This window comes from Mesoplodon densirostris, chromosome 8 (assembly GCF_025265405.1).
Source record: "Mesoplodon densirostris isolate mMesDen1 chromosome 8, mMesDen1 primary haplotype, whole genome shotgun sequence".
In the NCBI taxonomy this organism is placed as follows: Eukaryota; Metazoa; Chordata; class Mammalia; order Artiodactyla; family Ziphiidae; genus Mesoplodon; species Mesoplodon densirostris.
Window position 1 is genome coordinate 96,669,951 of NC_082668.1, and position 19,549 is coordinate 96,689,499.

The 19,549-nt window shown below is 40.3% G+C and overlaps 1 protein-coding gene across 5 annotated transcripts in view; it reads right to left on the reverse strand.

Annotated features, from left to right (window-relative positions):
• TTN (titin) overlaps nt 1-19,549 on the reverse strand; it is a 283,231-nt gene that overhangs the window by 195,430 nt on the left and 68,252 nt on the right. For 3 of the 5 annotated variants that reach the window (XM_060105903.1, XM_060105901.1, XM_060105902.1), the window contains 2 exons: nt 15,714-18,467; nt 14,642-14,920 (listed from right to left, as the gene is read on the reverse strand). In XM_060105903.1, coding sequence (XP_059961886.1) covers nt 14,642-14,920; nt 15,714-18,467 — 3,033 coding nt within the window. Of the gene's footprint in view, nt 1-99; nt 388-500; nt 780-1,557; nt 1,840-1,951; nt 2,231-3,299; nt 3,582-3,814; nt 4,094-4,332; nt 4,621-4,723; nt 5,003-5,115; nt 5,395-5,515; nt 5,795-5,894; nt 6,177-6,311; nt 6,591-6,715; nt 7,004-7,127; nt 7,407-7,507; nt 7,787-7,899; nt 8,179-8,273; nt 8,556-8,647; nt 8,927-9,040; nt 9,329-9,447; nt 9,727-9,823; nt 10,103-10,515; nt 10,795-10,894; nt 11,177-11,678; nt 12,243-14,641; nt 14,921-15,713; nt 18,468-19,549 lie in introns of all 5 variants that reach the window. The other 2 variants (XM_060105899.1, XM_060105900.1) reach the window with 2 other exon arrangements.

The following is a 19,549-nucleotide window of genomic DNA, read 5'->3' on the forward strand; positions in this document are numbered from 1 at the left end:
ATTTTGAATCAAAAAGAAGAGCACTTTTGAATGTGTGTCAACCTGGATAGGCACCCAAAGAGGAACTCATAGGAAAGGGTGTGAGTGTATAACACTGACCTTGTACAGCCAACACAGCACGGCATTCATCAGACCCAGCGACATTAGCAGCCACGCATGTGTAATTGCCCACGTCCGATGAGTCCAGAGAATTCAGCTGCAACGCGCAGACATTATCTGAAAACGTAGTTTGGTACTTTGCTCCACTGACAATCTTGGTTTTCTCATGAAACCAGGCAACAGAGATAGGCGATGATCCAGCTACTTTGCACTCCAAGATGCAAGATGTACCCAGCACCCCAACTGTATCTTTCAGACTTCGTGTGAAAGAGGGAGGAACCATTTGGTCTGCAGGAGGAGAGGCAAGAGACTCGTGGTTTGAAAGAATAGAAGACACTTGAGAGAAGAAAGCGTGTGAAAGGAGTTTCCTTAAGCGATGGGAAGAACATATCTGAACTAACCTGAAACATCAACCACAGCTGTGCAGCTGCTTTTTCCGACATTATTTTGAACCTGGAAAGTGTATGTGCCTGCATCTTGCTTTTCAACAGAGAGAATCTTTAAGGAAGAGATTCTGTTGTAGAAGCTGAATTTGTGTTTTTGGCTGCTGGTCAACAGCTTTCCATCCTTGTACCATTCGACTGAGAGTTCAGGAGTGCCAGCCACCTTACACTCCAGAGTGCACGTTTCTCCTGCAGTCACTGTCATTGAACCTGCCTTCTCGACAATGACCGCAGGCTCTGAAATAAAATGTGATAGCCATCTGTCAAAGCCTGTTACCTTTACCTTGTTTCTACTATCAAATTCATTAACACTGTTTCTTCCAATGATAGGGATATCTTAGGGCTCTCTCTCTCTCTCTCTTTCTCTAGACCTTAAAATGTGATTCCATAATTACACGCTGTCATGAAATTATACGAGTTATTATTAAGAAATATGTTGGTGCATTAGTTGACTTCCAAAACAATTCAATGTACAAATCAATGTCGATATATATTGATTTGCACTTGACCCTCTCTAGAACAAAGCCTACATGTTGTTATGAATTACTCAGTATTTCTATTCTACTTTAAGGTGCTAAAGACAGTTTTTTGAAAGTTGTTATCCAAACAATGGCAAACTTGAAAATGAATATGCCCAAAGATGAAAGTGCAAGTCGTGCCTATCAAACTTTGATCTTTGGAGTTCTGGTCAGCTTTAACAACTATTACTCTCGGAAAAAATTTCCTTGTAGCATATGCTGGGCTCCCAATTTTTTCATGCTTCAACAAAAGATAGTCATGATTACATCTCCTAACCCATCGAGAAAATAATAAAAGAGACGGCTCATTTTTGTTAGGCTCACGGACACAGAAAAGAGTGTTTGAAAGGTCCTTTCCCCTAAACCTTTGAAATAGGTGACGACTGATATAGCTCTAGAAATTCAAAACAGGAGGTTCTACCAGTATCTCTTAGTAAGTCGTCTCAGCGTTTGGCACCTCCTTGTATCAAGGACCTATCACACCATATTGTACCAACCTAGAACAGTCAACATGGCCATGTTCTCCCTCATTCCACCATCATTCTTGATTTGGCAGATATACTTCCCAGCATTAGCTGGCTCTGCTTTTGCAAACTGCAGAGTTGCAACATTTCCCACAAATGTAATTCTGATGTTTTCACTTTCTCTAATCACTTCTTCCTTTTCTTTAAGCCACTGGACAGAAATAGGCTGGGTGCCTTCTATAGATGCTTGTAACTCAGCGGGCTCACCAGCTACAACCGTGAGGCTGTTTAGTTTGGAGACAAATCTTGGTGGTTCTGAAGAGGGAAAGATGGATGGAGATTGTTGGAAAGATTGTCAAGATAATAGAAGAGAGAAAACAAATAAGCATTTTGCACATTCCTGCCATGAGCAGGAAATGATGCTTACCTTTTAATTTTACAGTACAAATGCAAGTATCACTTCCTACTTCATTCTGTGCTTTGCAGTGGTATTCACCAATATCTGAAGTGTTGACACTGAGAATGTGAATACTTGCATGGAAATTTTTGGATGCGATCTTGTATTTCTTGCTACTTCGGAGTTGTCGCTTATCTTTGTACCAAACCACCTCAAATGGTGGTGTTCCCAGAAGTTCACATTCAAGACTAACTTCAGCATCTTTAAGGGTTTCTACCACAGGAGGTAAGCTGCTAAAAACAGGTGGTTCTGTAAAAAACAAGAATTCCTCATGAATTGGGTTACTTAACTTCATAGAATATTTTTATTTCTTTGTTTTTAAATTGGAAGAATAAGTCAAGATACTATAATAGGTCTAGCATATCACTTTAGTGTTGAGGAGTAACAGCTTCAGAGAAGCCATCAGCCTTTACAAAATCACTCTGCTTCACTGGCCAAGAACCCGGGCTAGACCTCAGGTGACCCTACTGAGCAGTTCAACATTCTGTCTACTCCACCTTACTACTTTTTCTGGGACTATAAAGATTGACACACAAAACTGTAAAGCAAAACAAAACAATAACCAAACAAACCCCCAAACCCAAGTGTAAGAATCAATATGATTTGCATGAGGTATGTAGTCCTGACTTCAGGGATGAAATTTTTTGTATACACATTACAATTGGGACACTTGGAAGTTATCACAACATTTGTGCTCTAAGTCTTCCATGTCAACCAATGTTTTTTGCAATAATCACCTTACAATATGACAAACTCGGACTTTGTGAAAAAAATTCTGGAAAGTACTAGTACTATTTGCAACAAAGTATAGTGATATAATTTAAAAAAATAGGAACTGACTTTTGAGAGAGAAAATTATATATAATTGTCCTGTTGTAAATGTAAGGTTAAAATCTGTATTGCTTGAACCTTGTATATATATGGTAAATATTCCTTGCTTTTAATGATAGATAAAGATTATAGTGAGGATGATGATATATTTATAAGTTGATTGAAGGCAAAATTTAATTTTAAAATGCCCACTTTGTTTTTTTGAGCATTTTGGAAACATCAAATTTGAACTGCTTGGCTAATGTGTTGAGGTGAGTAGAATTACGGCATTGGAATAACAAGAAAAATATCTCAGAGTGATTGGCTACATGTAAGCAAATCTTAAGAAGAAAAAACATCTAAAAATGGAAATGATACTAGTTTGGGAAAATGTTCTATGATCTCAAATGGAAGCTAAAAATGATAGCAAAAGAATGAAGAGCTATGATAGCCCGGGGAGAAGAAGGTGGGTTTCAGGTAATGAGGAACAGAGGAAAGAGGTTTCTACCTTTTACTATAACCTTGGTACTGCAGCTTGTGCTGCCAGCAGGGTTCCGAGCCTCACAAATGAAATCCCCACTGTCCTCAGTACCAAGACTATTCATCTGTATGACGGCCACTGAGTCAATGAAAGTCATTCTATATTTATCACTGGCTGGGAGTTCATGTTCATTTCTGTACCACACAACTCTGATGTCTGGGGATCCAGTTATCTTGCATTCAAGTCGTGCTGAGTCACCTGCTTTCACTATTTTGGTTGCTTCTAGTTTCTTTGCAAACTTTGGTGGTTCTAGAGAGTAAAGAAAAGAGGAGATTTATGAGGGAACAGAGCAGATATAAATAACAAAAGTTCAATTAGGTACTACATAGGAAAGAGAAAAACATGAACAATGCCTGGCAAATAGCGTGTACCGTGTTAGAAAGAAGGGTACTTTCTTGACTGGGTACATATATTGTAAAAGATTACAGAAAGGACAGGAGCCACAGGTCAGACAGAAACATAAAACAATCAAACTGGCACACCTGTCACAAGCAACGCTGTGGTACAAGAGTCGCTACCAACATCGTTGGTAACTTGGCAAGTATATTGTCCAGTCTTGGAAGCATCCACTGAATAGAGATTTAAGAAGGTAGTTGATCCTTCCAAGCCAATGAAATATTTAGGTCCAGAGGCAAGTTCCACATCATCCTTAAACCACTTTACTTTAAACGGTGGTGTCCCTTTTAGTATAGCTTTAAATTCCACTGTAGAATCAGGTATGGCTTGTTGTCGCTCAGGTTTCACTAGGAAACTTGGTGGTTCTATAGATTTTAAGAGAAATACATATAATTAAATTCCTTGTTGTTGGGTTATTTTGACAGTTTTATGGACATATAAAAAACATTACTGAAAAGAGGTAATGACTGACTATTTCTTGAACTCAATATATATGTATTTAAAGAAAAAGAATTATGGAGACTTTTAAAAGACTCCAGCATAGAGTGTTATACTTGAAAAGCAATCGCAGAGAAGGGTCAGGAAGAGGTAAAGAAATTCTAACCTTTTACAGTTAAGATGCCACTGCATGCCTCACCCCCTGCTACATTTGAGACTTTGCATGTGTAATTTGCAGTATCTTCTAATTCCAGATTACTAACGTCCAGCGACACAGTGTTTTCATGACAGACGAGCCTGTATTTTGCACTTGTAGTTATTTCTTTTCCATCCTTAAACCACTGAGCACTAATAGGAAGTGAGCCAGAAACCTTGCACTCCATATGAATGGAAGAGCCTAGAACTTTATCCATTTTGCTTAATTTTTTGGTGAATGATGGAGGAATATTTTGATCTGTCCAATGCAAACAGAAAAACACATCCATTAATATGTTGCCATTTGTTTACCAAGGACAAAAATATACATAAGGGAAGCTGACTGGGGCCAAGATACAAACCTAGCACTCTCAGGTAGGTGTCACAGCTACTGCTTCCAAAGTCATTTTCCACCTTGAAAGTATACGCTCCGCTGTCTTGCTTCATTACTGACTGAATCCTAAGGCTGGCCACGTTATTTTCAAAACTCATTGAAAAATATCTACTGGGCACCATTTGTTTCCCATCTTTAAACCACTTCACTATGAGTTCTGGCGTTCCGGCCACAAGACACTCCAAGGTCACTGGGTCTTTTTCAGTGACATCAACAGACTTCGGTTTCTCTAGGATCTGAGCGGGTTCTGTAGTAAGAATGAAAACGTGGATGAGTTGCATTAATAATTCCATGGAACCAAGGAACTGCTTGTGAAATTGTCTTCACAGGTTAACTCTTGAAAGGGATTAGCTTACACACCTTGTACTAAAAGGAAAGCATAACACCTCTCAACTCCTGACTCGTTCTTGGCTTGACACGTGTACCTCCCGCTGTGTCCATTATCCACAGATCTGATTTGAACTGTGGCCACATTGTTCACAAAGGAGATGTGAATATTATCATCTTCATCCAGAATCTGATCATCCTTGAGCCAGGTTATAAAAATGGGAGGAGAGCCCACCACAGTGCTCTGAAAGGTGGCAGAACTTTTCAGAACAGCAGTGACGTTTTCTATCTTCTTGGTGAACGAGGGTGGCTCTGTGATTAAAGTAGACAGTGTGAAAAGAAGAGGTATATTTGAACTCCTACCCATCATACAAGGTTAAAGAGCATGACAGAATTTGTATCAGGTAGCCTGCTCCTTGTGTGTCTAACTGACCTTTCAGAGAGACTCTAGCACTACAAGAACAGCTGCCGCCTTCGTTGGATACGATGCACTGGTATTCACCAGTGTCTGAGGGGTCACACTTGTTGATATTGAGATTAAACACTGACACTCTGTCAGTCAGCGTATACTTTTTGCTGCTTCGAATTTCCTTGTTATTCTTCAGCCAAGTGACTTCAAATGGAGATGTTCCCATAACTTCACACTCCAGCTCCACGTCACTATCTTTGACTACTTCCACGGGTTTCAGCTCCCTGATAACGGTGGGAGGTTCTAAAGATTCAAAAGGAAGACAAAGAACAGCTTACACAAAGGAAGACCCGAGGACTAGCCAGCAGCACAGCCAGAAAGGAGAGAAGATGCAGTAACGAACCTTTCACTTTTAACTCAATGCTGCAGCTTGCCGTGCCAGCGTCGTTACGAGCTTCACAGACATAAGTCCCACTGTGTTCTACCCTGGCACCAGAAATTTGGAAAGTGGCTAAACCATCAGTGAAGGAAATGCCATGTTTCTCAATGGCTGTTATTTCATTCCCGTCCAGATACCAAGAAACTCTGATTTCAGGAGTGCCTGTTATTTGGCATTCAAATGTCGTGGATTGTCCGTTCCTCAGCACTAGGACTGGGCTGGGCTTCTTAATGAAGTGAGGAGGTTCTAAAGATGGGGGAAAACATGTGACATTGAACATTTTTTAAGCCAAAGGCCAATGAGAATCATTTTCTTAAGCCTCTTCCCTCCCTCCAAGAAAATCTAGGCAAGCGAGACAATGAAAAAATGTAGAGACCAGACCTTTTACAAAGAGGGTGGCTTTACTGGTTGCTGTGCCAACATCGTTGCTCAGTTGGCAAATGTAGGTCCCCACATCGGCAGCTTTGGCTGAAAAGAGCTCTAGAATGGTGGAGGTGTCATCCTTCCAAACTGAGTGAGCTGCTCCCGAGTGCAACTCTTTGTTATCTTTAAACCATTTTATTGTCATGGGTGCAGTGCCACCCACAAGCGCCTTTAATTGAACCCTTGTATTGGGATTGACATCTTGTGACTGTGGCTTTTCCAGGAAGTAAGGGGGTTCTGGGGTGAAAGAAAAAGAAGCAAAAGGGGAAAGGAATGGTTTCTTTTAGAATGATCAGTCAAGGTAAGAATTAAGAAATGAGAGAGGAATAAGTTCTTGAGAGGCGGGGATAAAAATTGCCAACCTTTGACTGTCAGATGGCCGCTGCACTGGTTGTGTCCTGCCTTATTAGTGGCAGAACAAGTGTAGGTCCCACTGTCTGTACCTTCCAGCTGACTGATTTCCAAGAAGGCAGTATTGTCATGAAAAGAGAATTTGTATTTTTCACTAGCTGTTATTTCTTGGTCGTCTTTGAACCACTGGATGCTCATGGGATGTGACCCAGCCACTATACATTCCAAGTCAATAAAAGACCCTTTAATGCTGTCCATTTTCTTCAGCCTTTTGGTGAATGAGGGAGGTATGATAAGATCTATGCAATGAAAAAGAAAAGAAAAATGGTTGGTCAATCTACCAATTTTTATTTTCTCTAAAATTGCAAGAGAAGAAGGAGCACAGAAATGCCCAGTTTCTCTCCATAGAAAAGCTGTACCAACCTAATACATTAATGCTGGCCTTGCAGCTGCTCCTCCCGACATCATTTTGGACTTCAAAAGTATATTCTCCACTATCTCTCTTTTCTGTAGAAATAATCTTCAGTATAGAGACCGTGTCAGTGACACTGATTTTATATTTTTGGCCCAGGGTCAGTTCTTGGCCATCTTTAAACCATTTGGCTGTAATCTCCTTAGTCCCTGAAAATTTAACCTGCAAAGTGGCTGGGTCTCTTTGGGTGACATCTATAGACACAGCCTCCTCAATGATTGTTGCAGGTTCTGTAGAAAACAAAGGGATAGGTGTGGGTTGTGAACCACTCTGCTGAAAGGCTTACATCTGCATTTTTTCCTAAAACCCACAGCAAACTTTCTGAACCAACCTTTTACTGAGAGTAATGCGGAACATCTCTGTATTCCCGCATCATTTTTGGCCTGACAGACGTATTTCCCATCATGCTTGATTTCAATGCCACTGAGGTACAGACTGGCCACATTGTTCTCAAAGGTCATTCTTATGTTATCATCTTCAGTGATTTCATCGTTGTCTTTTAGCCAAGTCACCGTGATTGGCAAGGAGCCCTTCAGAGTAGCCTGGAAGGCAGCAGTACCTCCTCTAAGGGAGCTGGTGCTCTCGATCTTCTTTACAAAAGCTGGGGGTTCTAGTAGAAGAATGAATTCTCAATGAATACCAGCTCTACAGCAAAACTGGCTTAAAAAAAAAAATTCACTGACACCGCAGAAAAGCCGGTCCGTCATTAGAACTGACACTAACCTCTTAAAGTCACCTTGGCACTGCAGGTGCTGCTGCCCACCTCGTTGGTCACCCGACACTGGTATTCACCCACGTCCGCAGCTACAAACTTGAGGATCTGCAGGCTAACCAGCTGATCCTGAATGAAGGTTTTATACTTTCTACCACTTCGCAGTGTTGTGTTGTCTTTGAACCAAGTGATCTCAAAGGGAGGGGTGCCTGCCACCTCGGCCAGCAACGTGACATCATACTCCTTCAACACTTCAATGGGCTTAAATTCCTTGGTAAAGTAAGGTGGCTCTATAGTGGAAAAGGAATTATTGTGAGTTAATGGGGGTGGAGTCTGTGCCCTGGGCCACAACTTTGGTAACACAAGGGACAATGTGAACACAAACCTTTGACTATTAAAATGCTACTACAGTGGTCACTGCCAGCCTCATTTTGAGCCTCACACATATATTCACCGCTGTCGTCAGTGGCAACATCTTTAAGTGTTAGAACCGCGGTGGACTCCACAAAAGACATTTTGTGTTTGCTGCTCTCCTTAATTTCTCTGTCATTTGCAAACCACGTTATTTTAATTGGAGGGGTGCCCGTTACTTTGCAGGCTAGCTGGGTGGCGTCTCCCTTTTTTAACAGCTGTGATGGCTCTAACTTTTCAACAAATGTGGCAGGTTCTGTGGAAGGAAAGAAATCACCCAGAAACGTGAGAAAGAGGAAAGAACTTCTAACAATGGTGGCACAAAGATGTCAAGAAAACTATGCAAACCTTTTACAAATAACTTTGCACTGCACTCCACGGCTCCAGCCACGTTGCTGACTTTACAGGTATATATGCCTGAGTCGGAGGTTTTTACTACATAGAATTCCAGGGAACTTTCTAAAGCTTCTTTGGTGATATAGCAGTTTCCACCGGAAACCAGCTCTTTGTCACCCTTAAACCATCTGACTGTGAGAGGGGTAGACCCTTGGAAGGTGCTCTTCAGGCAGATGGTCGAGCCAGGCAGAACATCCTTTGATGCCGGTTTAGTTACAAAACTGGGTGGTTCTAAAGAAGGGGGATAAGAAAGAATTTCAGAGAGTTAAGAGGCGCGACTGAAGGGAAGAAGCCTTAATTTGAACATCGTCTACGTAAGAATGAAAGGCACAGTTTCCAGCCAACCTTGCACAATCAGGGCTCCGCTGCAGTCTTTGCTTCCCATGGAATTTGTGGCTCGACAGGTGTAATTCCCTGCATCATTCATGTCTATTCTGCTTATCTCCAAAGAGGCTGTGCCCTCCACAAATGCTATTCTGTATCTGTCAGAGGAAGTTATTTCTTTACCATCCTTAAACCAGGACACCCTCATGGGGAGGGAGCCAGCGATTTTGCAGTCCAGCCTGCAGGTCCCACTAACCACACTGTCCACGTTGTGTAGGGGTTTGGTAAAAAATGGAGCAATGTCTCGATCTGTTCACAGCACAAGAAGAGAAGAAAGAACAATGTGGAACAGTGCTCAGTGATTTTAGTTTTGGTTGTTTGTTGGGTTTCAAAGGAATATGGAAGCACAGGTTTCTAAAGGTACTAACCTAAAACAGTGAAAGTTGTCTCACAGGAGCTGCTGCCCACTTCGTTGGAAATCTCAAATGTGTATTGGCCGCTATCATGCAGTTCGGCAGAATAAAACTTGAGTTGGGCAACATTGTTTTTAAAACTTATTCGATACTTTTTACTGGCAATCAAAGGTCTCCCATCTTTGTACCATTTGGGCTTGAGCTCTGGGGTACCCGTGACTGTATACTCCAGCGTGGCTGGGTCTCCTGCTGTCACCTTGATCAGTTCTGCTCTCTCAACGATTTTGGCAGGTTCTACAATGGTATTAAATAGTTAGAATTCTGAAGTGTGTATTAAGGTTTCATTTTAAAAGGAAATATCAACTCAAAGTTAAAACGTTCTTACACGAACCTTTAACTATTAGTTCCCCAACAGACGTTTGGCTTCCAGCTTCATTTTCAGCTAGGCACGTGTATTTGTCAGCAAAACGAATCTGCACATCAGGGATTATCAAGACCGCAACACCATTCTCAAAGCTCATTTTGATTTTTCCATCTTCTTTAATGATCTCCTGTCCTTTCATCCATGTGACAGAAATGGGTTCTGACCCTTTCACAGCAGCTTGTAAGGTAACCGTTTGTCCTGCTAGTGCAGTAAAATCATCTACTTTCTTTACAAAGATTGGTGGTTCTAATTAAAGAAAGAGAGCATCCAAAGTTTATTAATTCCCAAACACTTCAACACCATATGCATTTAAGAACTTTATCTAGATTACATTCATCTATTCCATAGTGTTGGTTAATTAGAAGAAATCAAATTCAAGAGGAATTACAATTCCATCCAAGAGAAAGAAGCAAGGAAGATAAACGGTTATCAGCTGACAAAATCGCTTATTATGTAGTTCACTTTTGTTATCAGAGGTTAAATCTTTATACAGGTCTCAAGATAAAGACTGGATTTTCCCCAGGGTCCCAGGTGAAGCCAAAGGCAAAACATATTTTCAAAGATTAGGAGAAGAAAAGAAAGTACCAGTTTTCCTTCCTTGGTTTAAGAAAGCTATTTTGACAATTTATTAAAGAGATACCAGTTTTTCAAGCACTAACCTTTTAGTAAGTGGGTTGCAATGCAGCCACACTTCCCAACTTCATTAGCAACCACACACTCATATTCACCAACGTCCGCGCTATTAAACGAAAAGATCTCCAGGGACACAACAGACTTCTGAGAAAACAACCTGTACTTTTTACTACTTCGAATTTGCTTCTTATCCTTGAACCAGCGAATTTCAAATGGTCCAGTGCCTGAGATTTCACACTGAAGGAGGGCATTTGTTCCTCTCACTATATCTGCAGGCTCGAGAGTTTTGATGAAAGAAGGAGGTTCTACAAAAGCATGAAAGCATTGTATAAATCATGTGTTATAAGCAATTGAAAAGAAAATATTTTCTCAGAAAAACAATGGACTACGACAGAGTAAACAAACCTTTGATAACTATTTCGGCACTGCAACTGTCACTGCCAACGTCATTCACTGCTTCACACGAGTAATTCCCACTGTCTTCAACTTTTACATCCGTAATATCAAGGACAGCCTCAGAATTGACAAAAGACATTCTGACTGTGTTACTCTCAGTAAGTTCTTTGTTATTTTTAAACCAAGTAACCTGGATCACAGGTGAGCCTTTCAGCTTGCAGTGGAGGCGTGCTGATTCACCTGGGAGCATTAAATAAGAGGGATCCACCTTCTTCACAAAGGATGGTGGCTCTACATGAAGTTAACAAAAATGAGAAAGGAAAAGATATCTGAATCATAAACTACACAAAAGAAAAGTAGACATCATACAACAAAGAGACACACAACACACATAAAATGTCTTCTTGAAATTTCTGAAAAGGCTGTGGTGTACTCAATAACTTTCTATGTTTCTATGATTCCAAAACATTTTCCCAGACTCTTGGTTAAAACAAACAAACAAAAACAAAACCAACGAAATTCTACTTATACAAAGAGCAATTTTATGAAAGAAGATAGTTAAGGATTGCCTAGACACTTGAAGTTCTTAGAAGAAGTTTTAAGCAAGCTTCGTTAATGGCAGACAGTTTTAAACAAACAAGAATAGGTGCATTCTGAAGAAGACTGAAAAAAGAAAATCAAACAATGCCAGGGTTTCCCCAAACCAAAAAGGCTGCTTGGATGAAATTATTTTAATCACAAAATGCACCGACTCCAGAGAAGGGAGTGGAAATATTATTCACACACTCCTTACCTCTGATAGTTACTGTCGCTGAAGAGGAGCTGCTTCCAGCCTCATTGGAAGCTGTGCAAACATACGTTCCTGTATCTTTTAGTTTGGCCAGAGGGATCTCGAGTGATGCTACTTTATCTTCAAAACAGATCTTATAATCTTTCCCAGGGGGGAGCTTTTGCCCATTTTTACTCCAAGTAACTGTGACTTTTCTGTCTTCATCTGTTTGGCACTCAAGGTGTACCTTCTTATTGACAGCTGATTGCACAGGCTCTAGTTCTTTAATGAAATGTGGTTTGTCGATTATGACCAACTCGGCTTGGCAAGTGTCGGCTCCAAACTTGTTAGAAGCCTTACAGGAGTAAACTCCTCTATCTTGAATTGTAAGATTTGAGAGTTCTAAAATGTGTTTGTTTTTTGCATCTGAAATCCTGCAGTTAGGGGAAGGTGAGAGGGCCACGCCATCTTTCTGCCAAATGGTTTCAATCACGGGAGTCCCTGTCACTGTGCAGAGGAACTTGGCTGCCTTACCCACAAAAGTTGTTATGGACTTAGGTCTGGAGAGAAAGGTTGGTGGATATGCCTCTGAAAAAGAAAAGTTTTCAGTGTTATATTTTGTCCCTACAAAACTCTTGCTGTAATTACATATTCCAAGAAAGAAAAAAGATGAGTAATAGCTTTAGATAGACATGAAACATTACTTAAAGTAGGGTAATGTATTAAGGTGAAAAGATGTGTCAAAGGAAAGGGATGAGAGTGTTTTTTTATAGAGGAGCAAGACGGCACTTTAAATGTCTCTATCAAAGGAAAGAACAAATGTTCCTTTCTTTCACAACATTGACTCACTATTGCTAAAGCTTTGCCCATTTTATGAGCTGATTAATTGTTCGAATTATCTGATAAGCAATTCAGCTGGCACTTTAATTCTGCAAATTAGAAGACCATACAAGGAAGATAAAGAAAATGTACTTGACTTTTCTGAAGAGTAGGGATATTAAGTAATAAAAAGTTTTAGTAGTTTTATAAAGTCTCTCTAACCCTCATGTCGACGACCACTAGCAAATCCTTAAATGGCACAATTTTAAATGTATCCGCTAAATCACTTCACACTTGTAAGAATATTTATAGCAGTAATTTCCCATGTCCATTCTGCATTTGGAAGCAAACTTTTAGGAGCCTCTCTTTCCGATTAAAAAAAAAATCCTCCTCTTTCTTCTTTCCTCTTGTGATTTGAAGCTCAAGTGTTAGTCCCATTACTGAACAGGCCTATTTTGGGTAAAGAAATTTCCCAAAGTGTCATTAAGAATAATGCCATGCACTTGGCAGTACGGAGACTCTGATCACAAAGCGAAATCCACTGAATGGGTCACCATGGGCCTGGGGGTGTGGAGTTTCTGATATAAAAGAGTTGTAGAGGAGAGGAAGCTACAGGAAACCCTGGCTTTTTCAAGTCAAAGACGCGGCATGGACATATATACACTACCAAACGTAAAATAGATAGCTAGTGGGAAGCAGCCGCATAGCACAGGGAGATCAGCTCGGTGCTTTGTGACCACCTGGATGGGTGGGATAGGGAGGGTGGGAGGGAGATGCAAGAGGGAGGAGATATGGGGATGTGTGTATACATATAGCTGATTCACTTTGTTATACAGCAGAAACTAACACACCATTGTAAAGCAATTATACTCCAATAAAAAAATAAAAACAGGAGGGAAAAAAAAAAAGACACGTGCTGCATTTACCCTTCCCCTCCATGCTGTCATTGAAAAAGGTGACCAAGGTAATACTGTAAATCAACTATACTTCAAAAAGAAAAAGAAAAAGAAGACAAAGGGACAGTCTCACCCTGGCATTTCGTGCACGCTTCTGTCAACAGCACAAGTCATTGCTACTTCTGACCCTAAACCATAGTTCATAAGTTCATACTCACACTTTCCCTTTGTAGGAAGAAAGCAAAAGAGAAAGAAAGAGAAAAAGAGGTAGGAAAGAGGTTTTTGTTTTTGTTTTTTTTTGCTAATGAGGGAATTCAAACACCTGATGAGGATTTCCCTGGTGGCGCAGTGGTTGAGAATCTGCCTGCCAATGCAGGGGACACGGGTTCGAGCCCTGGTCTGGGAAGATCCCACATGCCGCAGAGCAACTAGGCCCAAGAGCCACAACTACTGAGCCTGCGCATCTGGAGCCTGTGCTCCGCAACAAGAGAGTCCACGATAGTGAGAGGCCCGCGCCTGCGATGAAGAGTGGCCCCCACTTGCCGCAACTAGAGAAAGCCCTAGCACAGAAACGAAGACCCAACACAGCCAAAAATAAATAATAAATAAATTAAAAACAAAAAACAAAAAAACCAAAAAAAACCCCCAACACCTGATGAGTGTTACCTACTTGACAGTCATCCTGTGTGTCCTCAGGAAATTGAGAACAGAATATTTGTGTAGTTACTCTTATTTTTCAATTAGTAGTAAAGCTTAGGGTGAGAATCCTAGTTTGTAGTTCTGTACTAGCTCCCTGTCTCTTATTAGGATTTGTTTGACTTTAGTCTTATGTTTTGGCTTTTTTCATTTTGTAATTCTGTTCTCAATTGGTGAACTGGTTCCAAATTATTACACACATTTGGACATCATTTACTTTTTAGTAGCACCAAACTGTCCTGAAATTTTTTATGCTAGAGGTCAAGCCAGACCATTTAATAAAAAGAACAGAACAAAACAAAAACCCAAACCAAACTATCAGGAGCCACTGCTTGTGTGATTCCTTCACATTGCTCTTGAAATAAAAATTTTTTTTTCTTTAGCTGTTTTTAGAAATATGACTGTAAACAATGACTTCTTGTCTCTCATAGGCTCTGCACTACCTAGCCACTGTGTTACCATCTTGGCTACTGGTCTCTCCAGTTGGTAGGACAAGTACCTCCTGCACCTCTACAAAAAGTAAAATAGGCAATAACATGAAATGGAATAACTTCCGTGTCAGTGTATGGCATTTACCTGTCACAGTCAGTGTGGCTGTGCAGCTGACACTGCCATACTCGTTGGAAGCTTTGCAGGTGTACTCGCCACAGTCAACAACCTGGGTTCTCAGGATTTCCAAGGTGGAGACATAATTTGCAGACCGAATAGAACACTTGTCACTCTCATAGATTTCTCGGCCAGCTTTGAACCACTGGAAGCGGACACTGGGGGCGCTGTGGATCTCACAGGTGAATTTGGCGAGGTGGCCCAGGGCTACTTCCAGGGGCTCAATTCTCCTCCTGATCACTGGGGCAGCTGCAAAGGGAAGCAGAGCCCATTAGCACGCCTCCTTCTCAGGTACCCCACATTTTTCTTTTCCTTCTAACTTTTGGTGCTGTTAATGGAGCGAAACAGTTGAAATTAGTGAAGTGGATTGCAGCAGTTTAAGACAAGTGACTGGAAAATGAGGAAGATCACTGAAGGCAAAAGAAGACAGTAAGCAGCTTTCAATATATTCAATTGTTACTTTTCAGTGAATTGTGAAAAAATGATGAAAATGATGTGATGCTCTTGGCTTACATGCATAACAACAAGATATATTCTTTAAATAGACCATGCTGACTAGGAACACTGCGAATAATGTGAAAAAACATGATCTACTAAATAAAGTGATGAAGTGAAACAGTAGCAAAAAAGATAATCGAAACAAGAAACACAAATGGACAATTAATCATGGTTATTTTGAAGTTAAGGATGAGACTGGCGATTTCAGGGTAACTAGGTATTCACTGACAGCTGTATATTACATATCATTAAAGTATTTTCATATAGAAAGAGACTAAAAAGCATTTATCAGTATTATGAAATATATGAAAACACGTTTCATTTTAAAAATAAGTAGTAGTGTAGATATAACATACCACCCAGTAAGGCAGTAAGGGAAAAGGAGGAAAGTTAATAACCATGATTTTGTCTGTGATTTCATTCTTACTCTAAATAAACTGCATTCTGGCGATGGCAGAGATAAGTAAAAATTCAGTGAGGAAACCGAAATCATTACAACCCAGTGAATGTTAGAGCTTGATTCACTGAATCCTTAAAATCCAACCTCTTTTGACTACAGTGAGTTTTGCTGAAGTTGCTGCTTTTCCGTCGTCATTCAAGGCCTCACACATATATTCCCCTTGATGTTCTTCTCTATTTACTTTGTCGATCACTAGCATATATGTCTTTTGATCTTGTAAACACTTGAACTTTTCATCAGAAGGTACCAGTTTACTCTCAAAATACCAATTCACCTCTTTGGCATTTGTTATGGATGACGTGAGGCTTACGGTGTCACCTTCCTTGGCAATCGTGTCCACCAAGGGCGTCTGTACATCAGGACCACCCTCTCTGAGGGAGCTACCTTCAGCCTCCCGTATCTCTAACGTACCAGCCTTCTCAGTACCACCTTCAGAGGATTTCTCTTTTTCCTCTGATGGTTTTGGTGTCTCATCCAGTTTTTCATCAGAGACAGCAGCGGAAGCAGTTGTGGCGCCCACGGCTTTGACCTGACTTTCCACCTTGAAATAACTTATCTCTTCCTTTAAGACAAGATATTTCGATTCAACCTCTGGTTCAGTGATTGCTTCAACCTTCTGTGGATTAGAAAAAGAATCCATTTCTTCCTGCAAGTCTATTGTGGCTCCTTTCTGAATTCCAGGTTCCTCAGCTGTTAAGATGTTCATTTCCTCACATATTATAGAGCACAAAGCCTCCTTAAGTTCAGTTTTCAAGTTAGCCATTTGAGGATCAATGCCTTCAATAGTGATGGTTAATTCTTCTGTTAGAGACTTCACTGAGGTAATAAAGTAGGTGCACATAATGCGGTTGGGCTCTTGGGTGAAGTCTATGGCCTTGACCTCTACCTGTTCAATGTTTCTTAACCATTCAGAGAAAAGACTCAGCTGCTCGCTGGCCACTGCTGCTTGCAAAGCCCTGCGGATCTGAGTTTTCAGGTTTAACCGCTGCTCTTCAGGAATATCAGAAAGCAAACTTTCCTTAGAAAGAAGGTCACTTCCCTGCACCTCCTGCACACCATTTATTGCCATGGGCTCTTTTTTATACTCAGTGGTTTGGTTCGGGGGCATTGCCAAGCTGTCAGAACGCTCTTCCTTAAGCAGTACCTGCTTTTCCTCAGCTGCTAATGGAAACCTTAAGGACTTGCCTTCCTCAACGCTGGCTGCGAAATCTTGCTTTGCACTGTCCAGTTGATCCACACTTTCCATTAAGATTTCACCTTCTGTACACGTGTGTTCTGAAGGGACCCGGGAGATCATGATGTCAGGATCCTGGAAACTTTCCACGTGTCCCTCAGCTAAGCTCTGATTCAGGATGAGAGCACTTTGTGCCTCTTGCTTTTGAAAGATCACTCTTTGCTCTTTGTCCACTGTGGATACTATCTTTTCTTTTGGTAAAAGTACTTCCTCAGCCACAGAGGTTGGATATGAATGGGCTGGCGTTTCTTCTATTGATGACTGTGGATAACTCCCTTCAGGTTCAGCTAATAAAGTTTGCAGAGACTCAACTGTTAATGAACTAATTTCCTCTATGGACATGGCACTTGGGAAGATTTTTTCAGTATCTGATAGAACCACCTGTAATTCAGGCTCTTGATACATTAGAATATCTTCTTTGGGGAGGGTGTCCTGGGACTGGACAACCTGCAGCTGTACATTGGGAGGTGGTTCCTTGATAGGCTGGACATGAATAGTGTCACTGATGGGAAGAAGTTCACTGATGCTTTCAGGAGTGGGCATATCCTGCTCTAACATGACTGTGGATTGCAGTTGCTCAGCTATTAAAGTAACTTGACTGCTCAGTTCATTGGTTTTAACAATATGCTCATAAGAAAGCTGCTGTTTTCCTTCTGCAATTAAAGCAGCTTTCAAAATGGTGTCCTTTACAAGAGCTGCAGTTTCCTGTTCTGAGTCAAGTGCCTCCACTGCAGGGACCGTTAACGACGTCTGGAGAAAATCTTCAGGAGCCTCTGGCATGGACGTTGCTTTACAGGGGGCATCAGTCATCTGTGTGTCTTCCAGAAGCACGAGCAGCTCTGCGGCACAGGTGGATTCACCCCACACATTCTCCGCTTTACAGACATAGAAACCACTATCTGCTTTCTGAGGGTCATTGACGATGAATGTCCCAGAACCATTAGGATTATGAATGATAGTGTAATAAACATTGGTGCAAAGCTGCTTGTTTTCTTTGAACCACAAAACAGTGGGTGCAGGCTCTCCAAGCACCATGTACTCAAAGATGGCAGGGAGCCCCTGTGCACAGTGAATTGGTTTTAACTCCTTAAGGAAGTAAGGAGGACAAGGACCTTCGAGCTTTTCCAGAGAAGATTTCTCTTCTGATGATTCTGGTTCTTGGAGCCCCTCTCCTTTGGAATTTATTTTCAGATAGGCACTACATATTGCCTGTCCATATTCATTACTGGCAATACATGTATACTCTCCGTCATCCTCTAATTTGGTGAACAGAATGATCAAGCTGTGATCATTACCGTCAAAAACAAATTTGTAGTCAGCTGAAGGCATTAACATTACTCCATTAAAGAACCACTGAATTTGGGGCTTGGGAATACCAGTGACAGTAACAGACAACTTAGCCACATCCCCTATGCTTATTTCAGCATTTGACACTTCTTTGATGAAAACTGGGACACTGCCTTCCTTTTTGGAATCGAATTTAGTTGAATGAACTGGAGGTTCAGACAAAAGTTCAAGTGTTTCATTTCTATTAGATAACTGAAGGCCAGAGCTAGAGGTTTGAGGTCCTTCTTCCTCAGCAGACAGAAGAGAACTAGAAAACTCTGTATGGGGAAAAATGATTATTATTTTACTATCAATTTTACTTAAACAAACAAAGAAGTCGTCAAAGAATTATGCACCAGTTGAGGGCCTTCTTCTGTTTTATTCCTGAAATCATTAGATGATCTTGAGATTAATTTATCAAAAGGCACATTTCTAAAATTTTAACCTTAGATTATTATAGGATTATAAATACTGTACTGATGCAACTTTCAGTCCATTTCATTTGTGTTAGAGTTTATAAATTTTAAAGATGTTCTTATGAGTTTTCCTTTGTGATACAGTCCTAATTCTAAAGTTTGAGAAACTGCTGGCTGGCTAAATATTGCTAATCAAAGAATTCAGGATCCAAATGTTTTTCTTTAAAACATAACTTTTAAATAAAAATTCCACTAAATATTAATTAATTTAAAAAGAATTCAGGATCATTTAAATAAATTTCTAAAAAGATCCAGAATTGTTATTTACATTTAGAATTTTCTTGAGTTTAAGAGTGATCTTCATTGTCAAATTCAAGACTGTTTATTTTCAAAATAAAACATCTATGTTCTAGTTACTGCTTATAACTGTTTTCAGTTACTAGAAATGCAAGCCTTCCTTTGCCTGTGTAAATTGCCCTATTACTTCAACAAAGCTTTTATAATGAGGCTTATGTTAAGAAAATGGGAGAATCAGAAATGAGAGAAAACTCCAACATTAAAAATTTAATTATATTTTATTGCATGAGAAATACCTACACAATATTATTGAACAGGAAAACAAACAGTGAATAACAGATACTCTTTAAACAGTATCATGGACAGGATGAAAGATGTAATTTGATAACAAGGAATTAGCTTTTCATTAAATCTATTAGGTAAATAGAACAGCTCTGTTAATAATAGTTTTATTACCTTACCTAGAGCAGTTTTACTATTGTATTAGTTTACTCTACTTGCATCACATGGAATAGTCTTATGCTTTAATTCAAATGTATAAGCAGTAAAAGGCAGGACTCCAGTATCTGTTGGCTTATATAAATATACTGGTAAAACTTACCTATAGCATGTAGCATACAAACTCAGTTATTATTATTTCAGTTAGT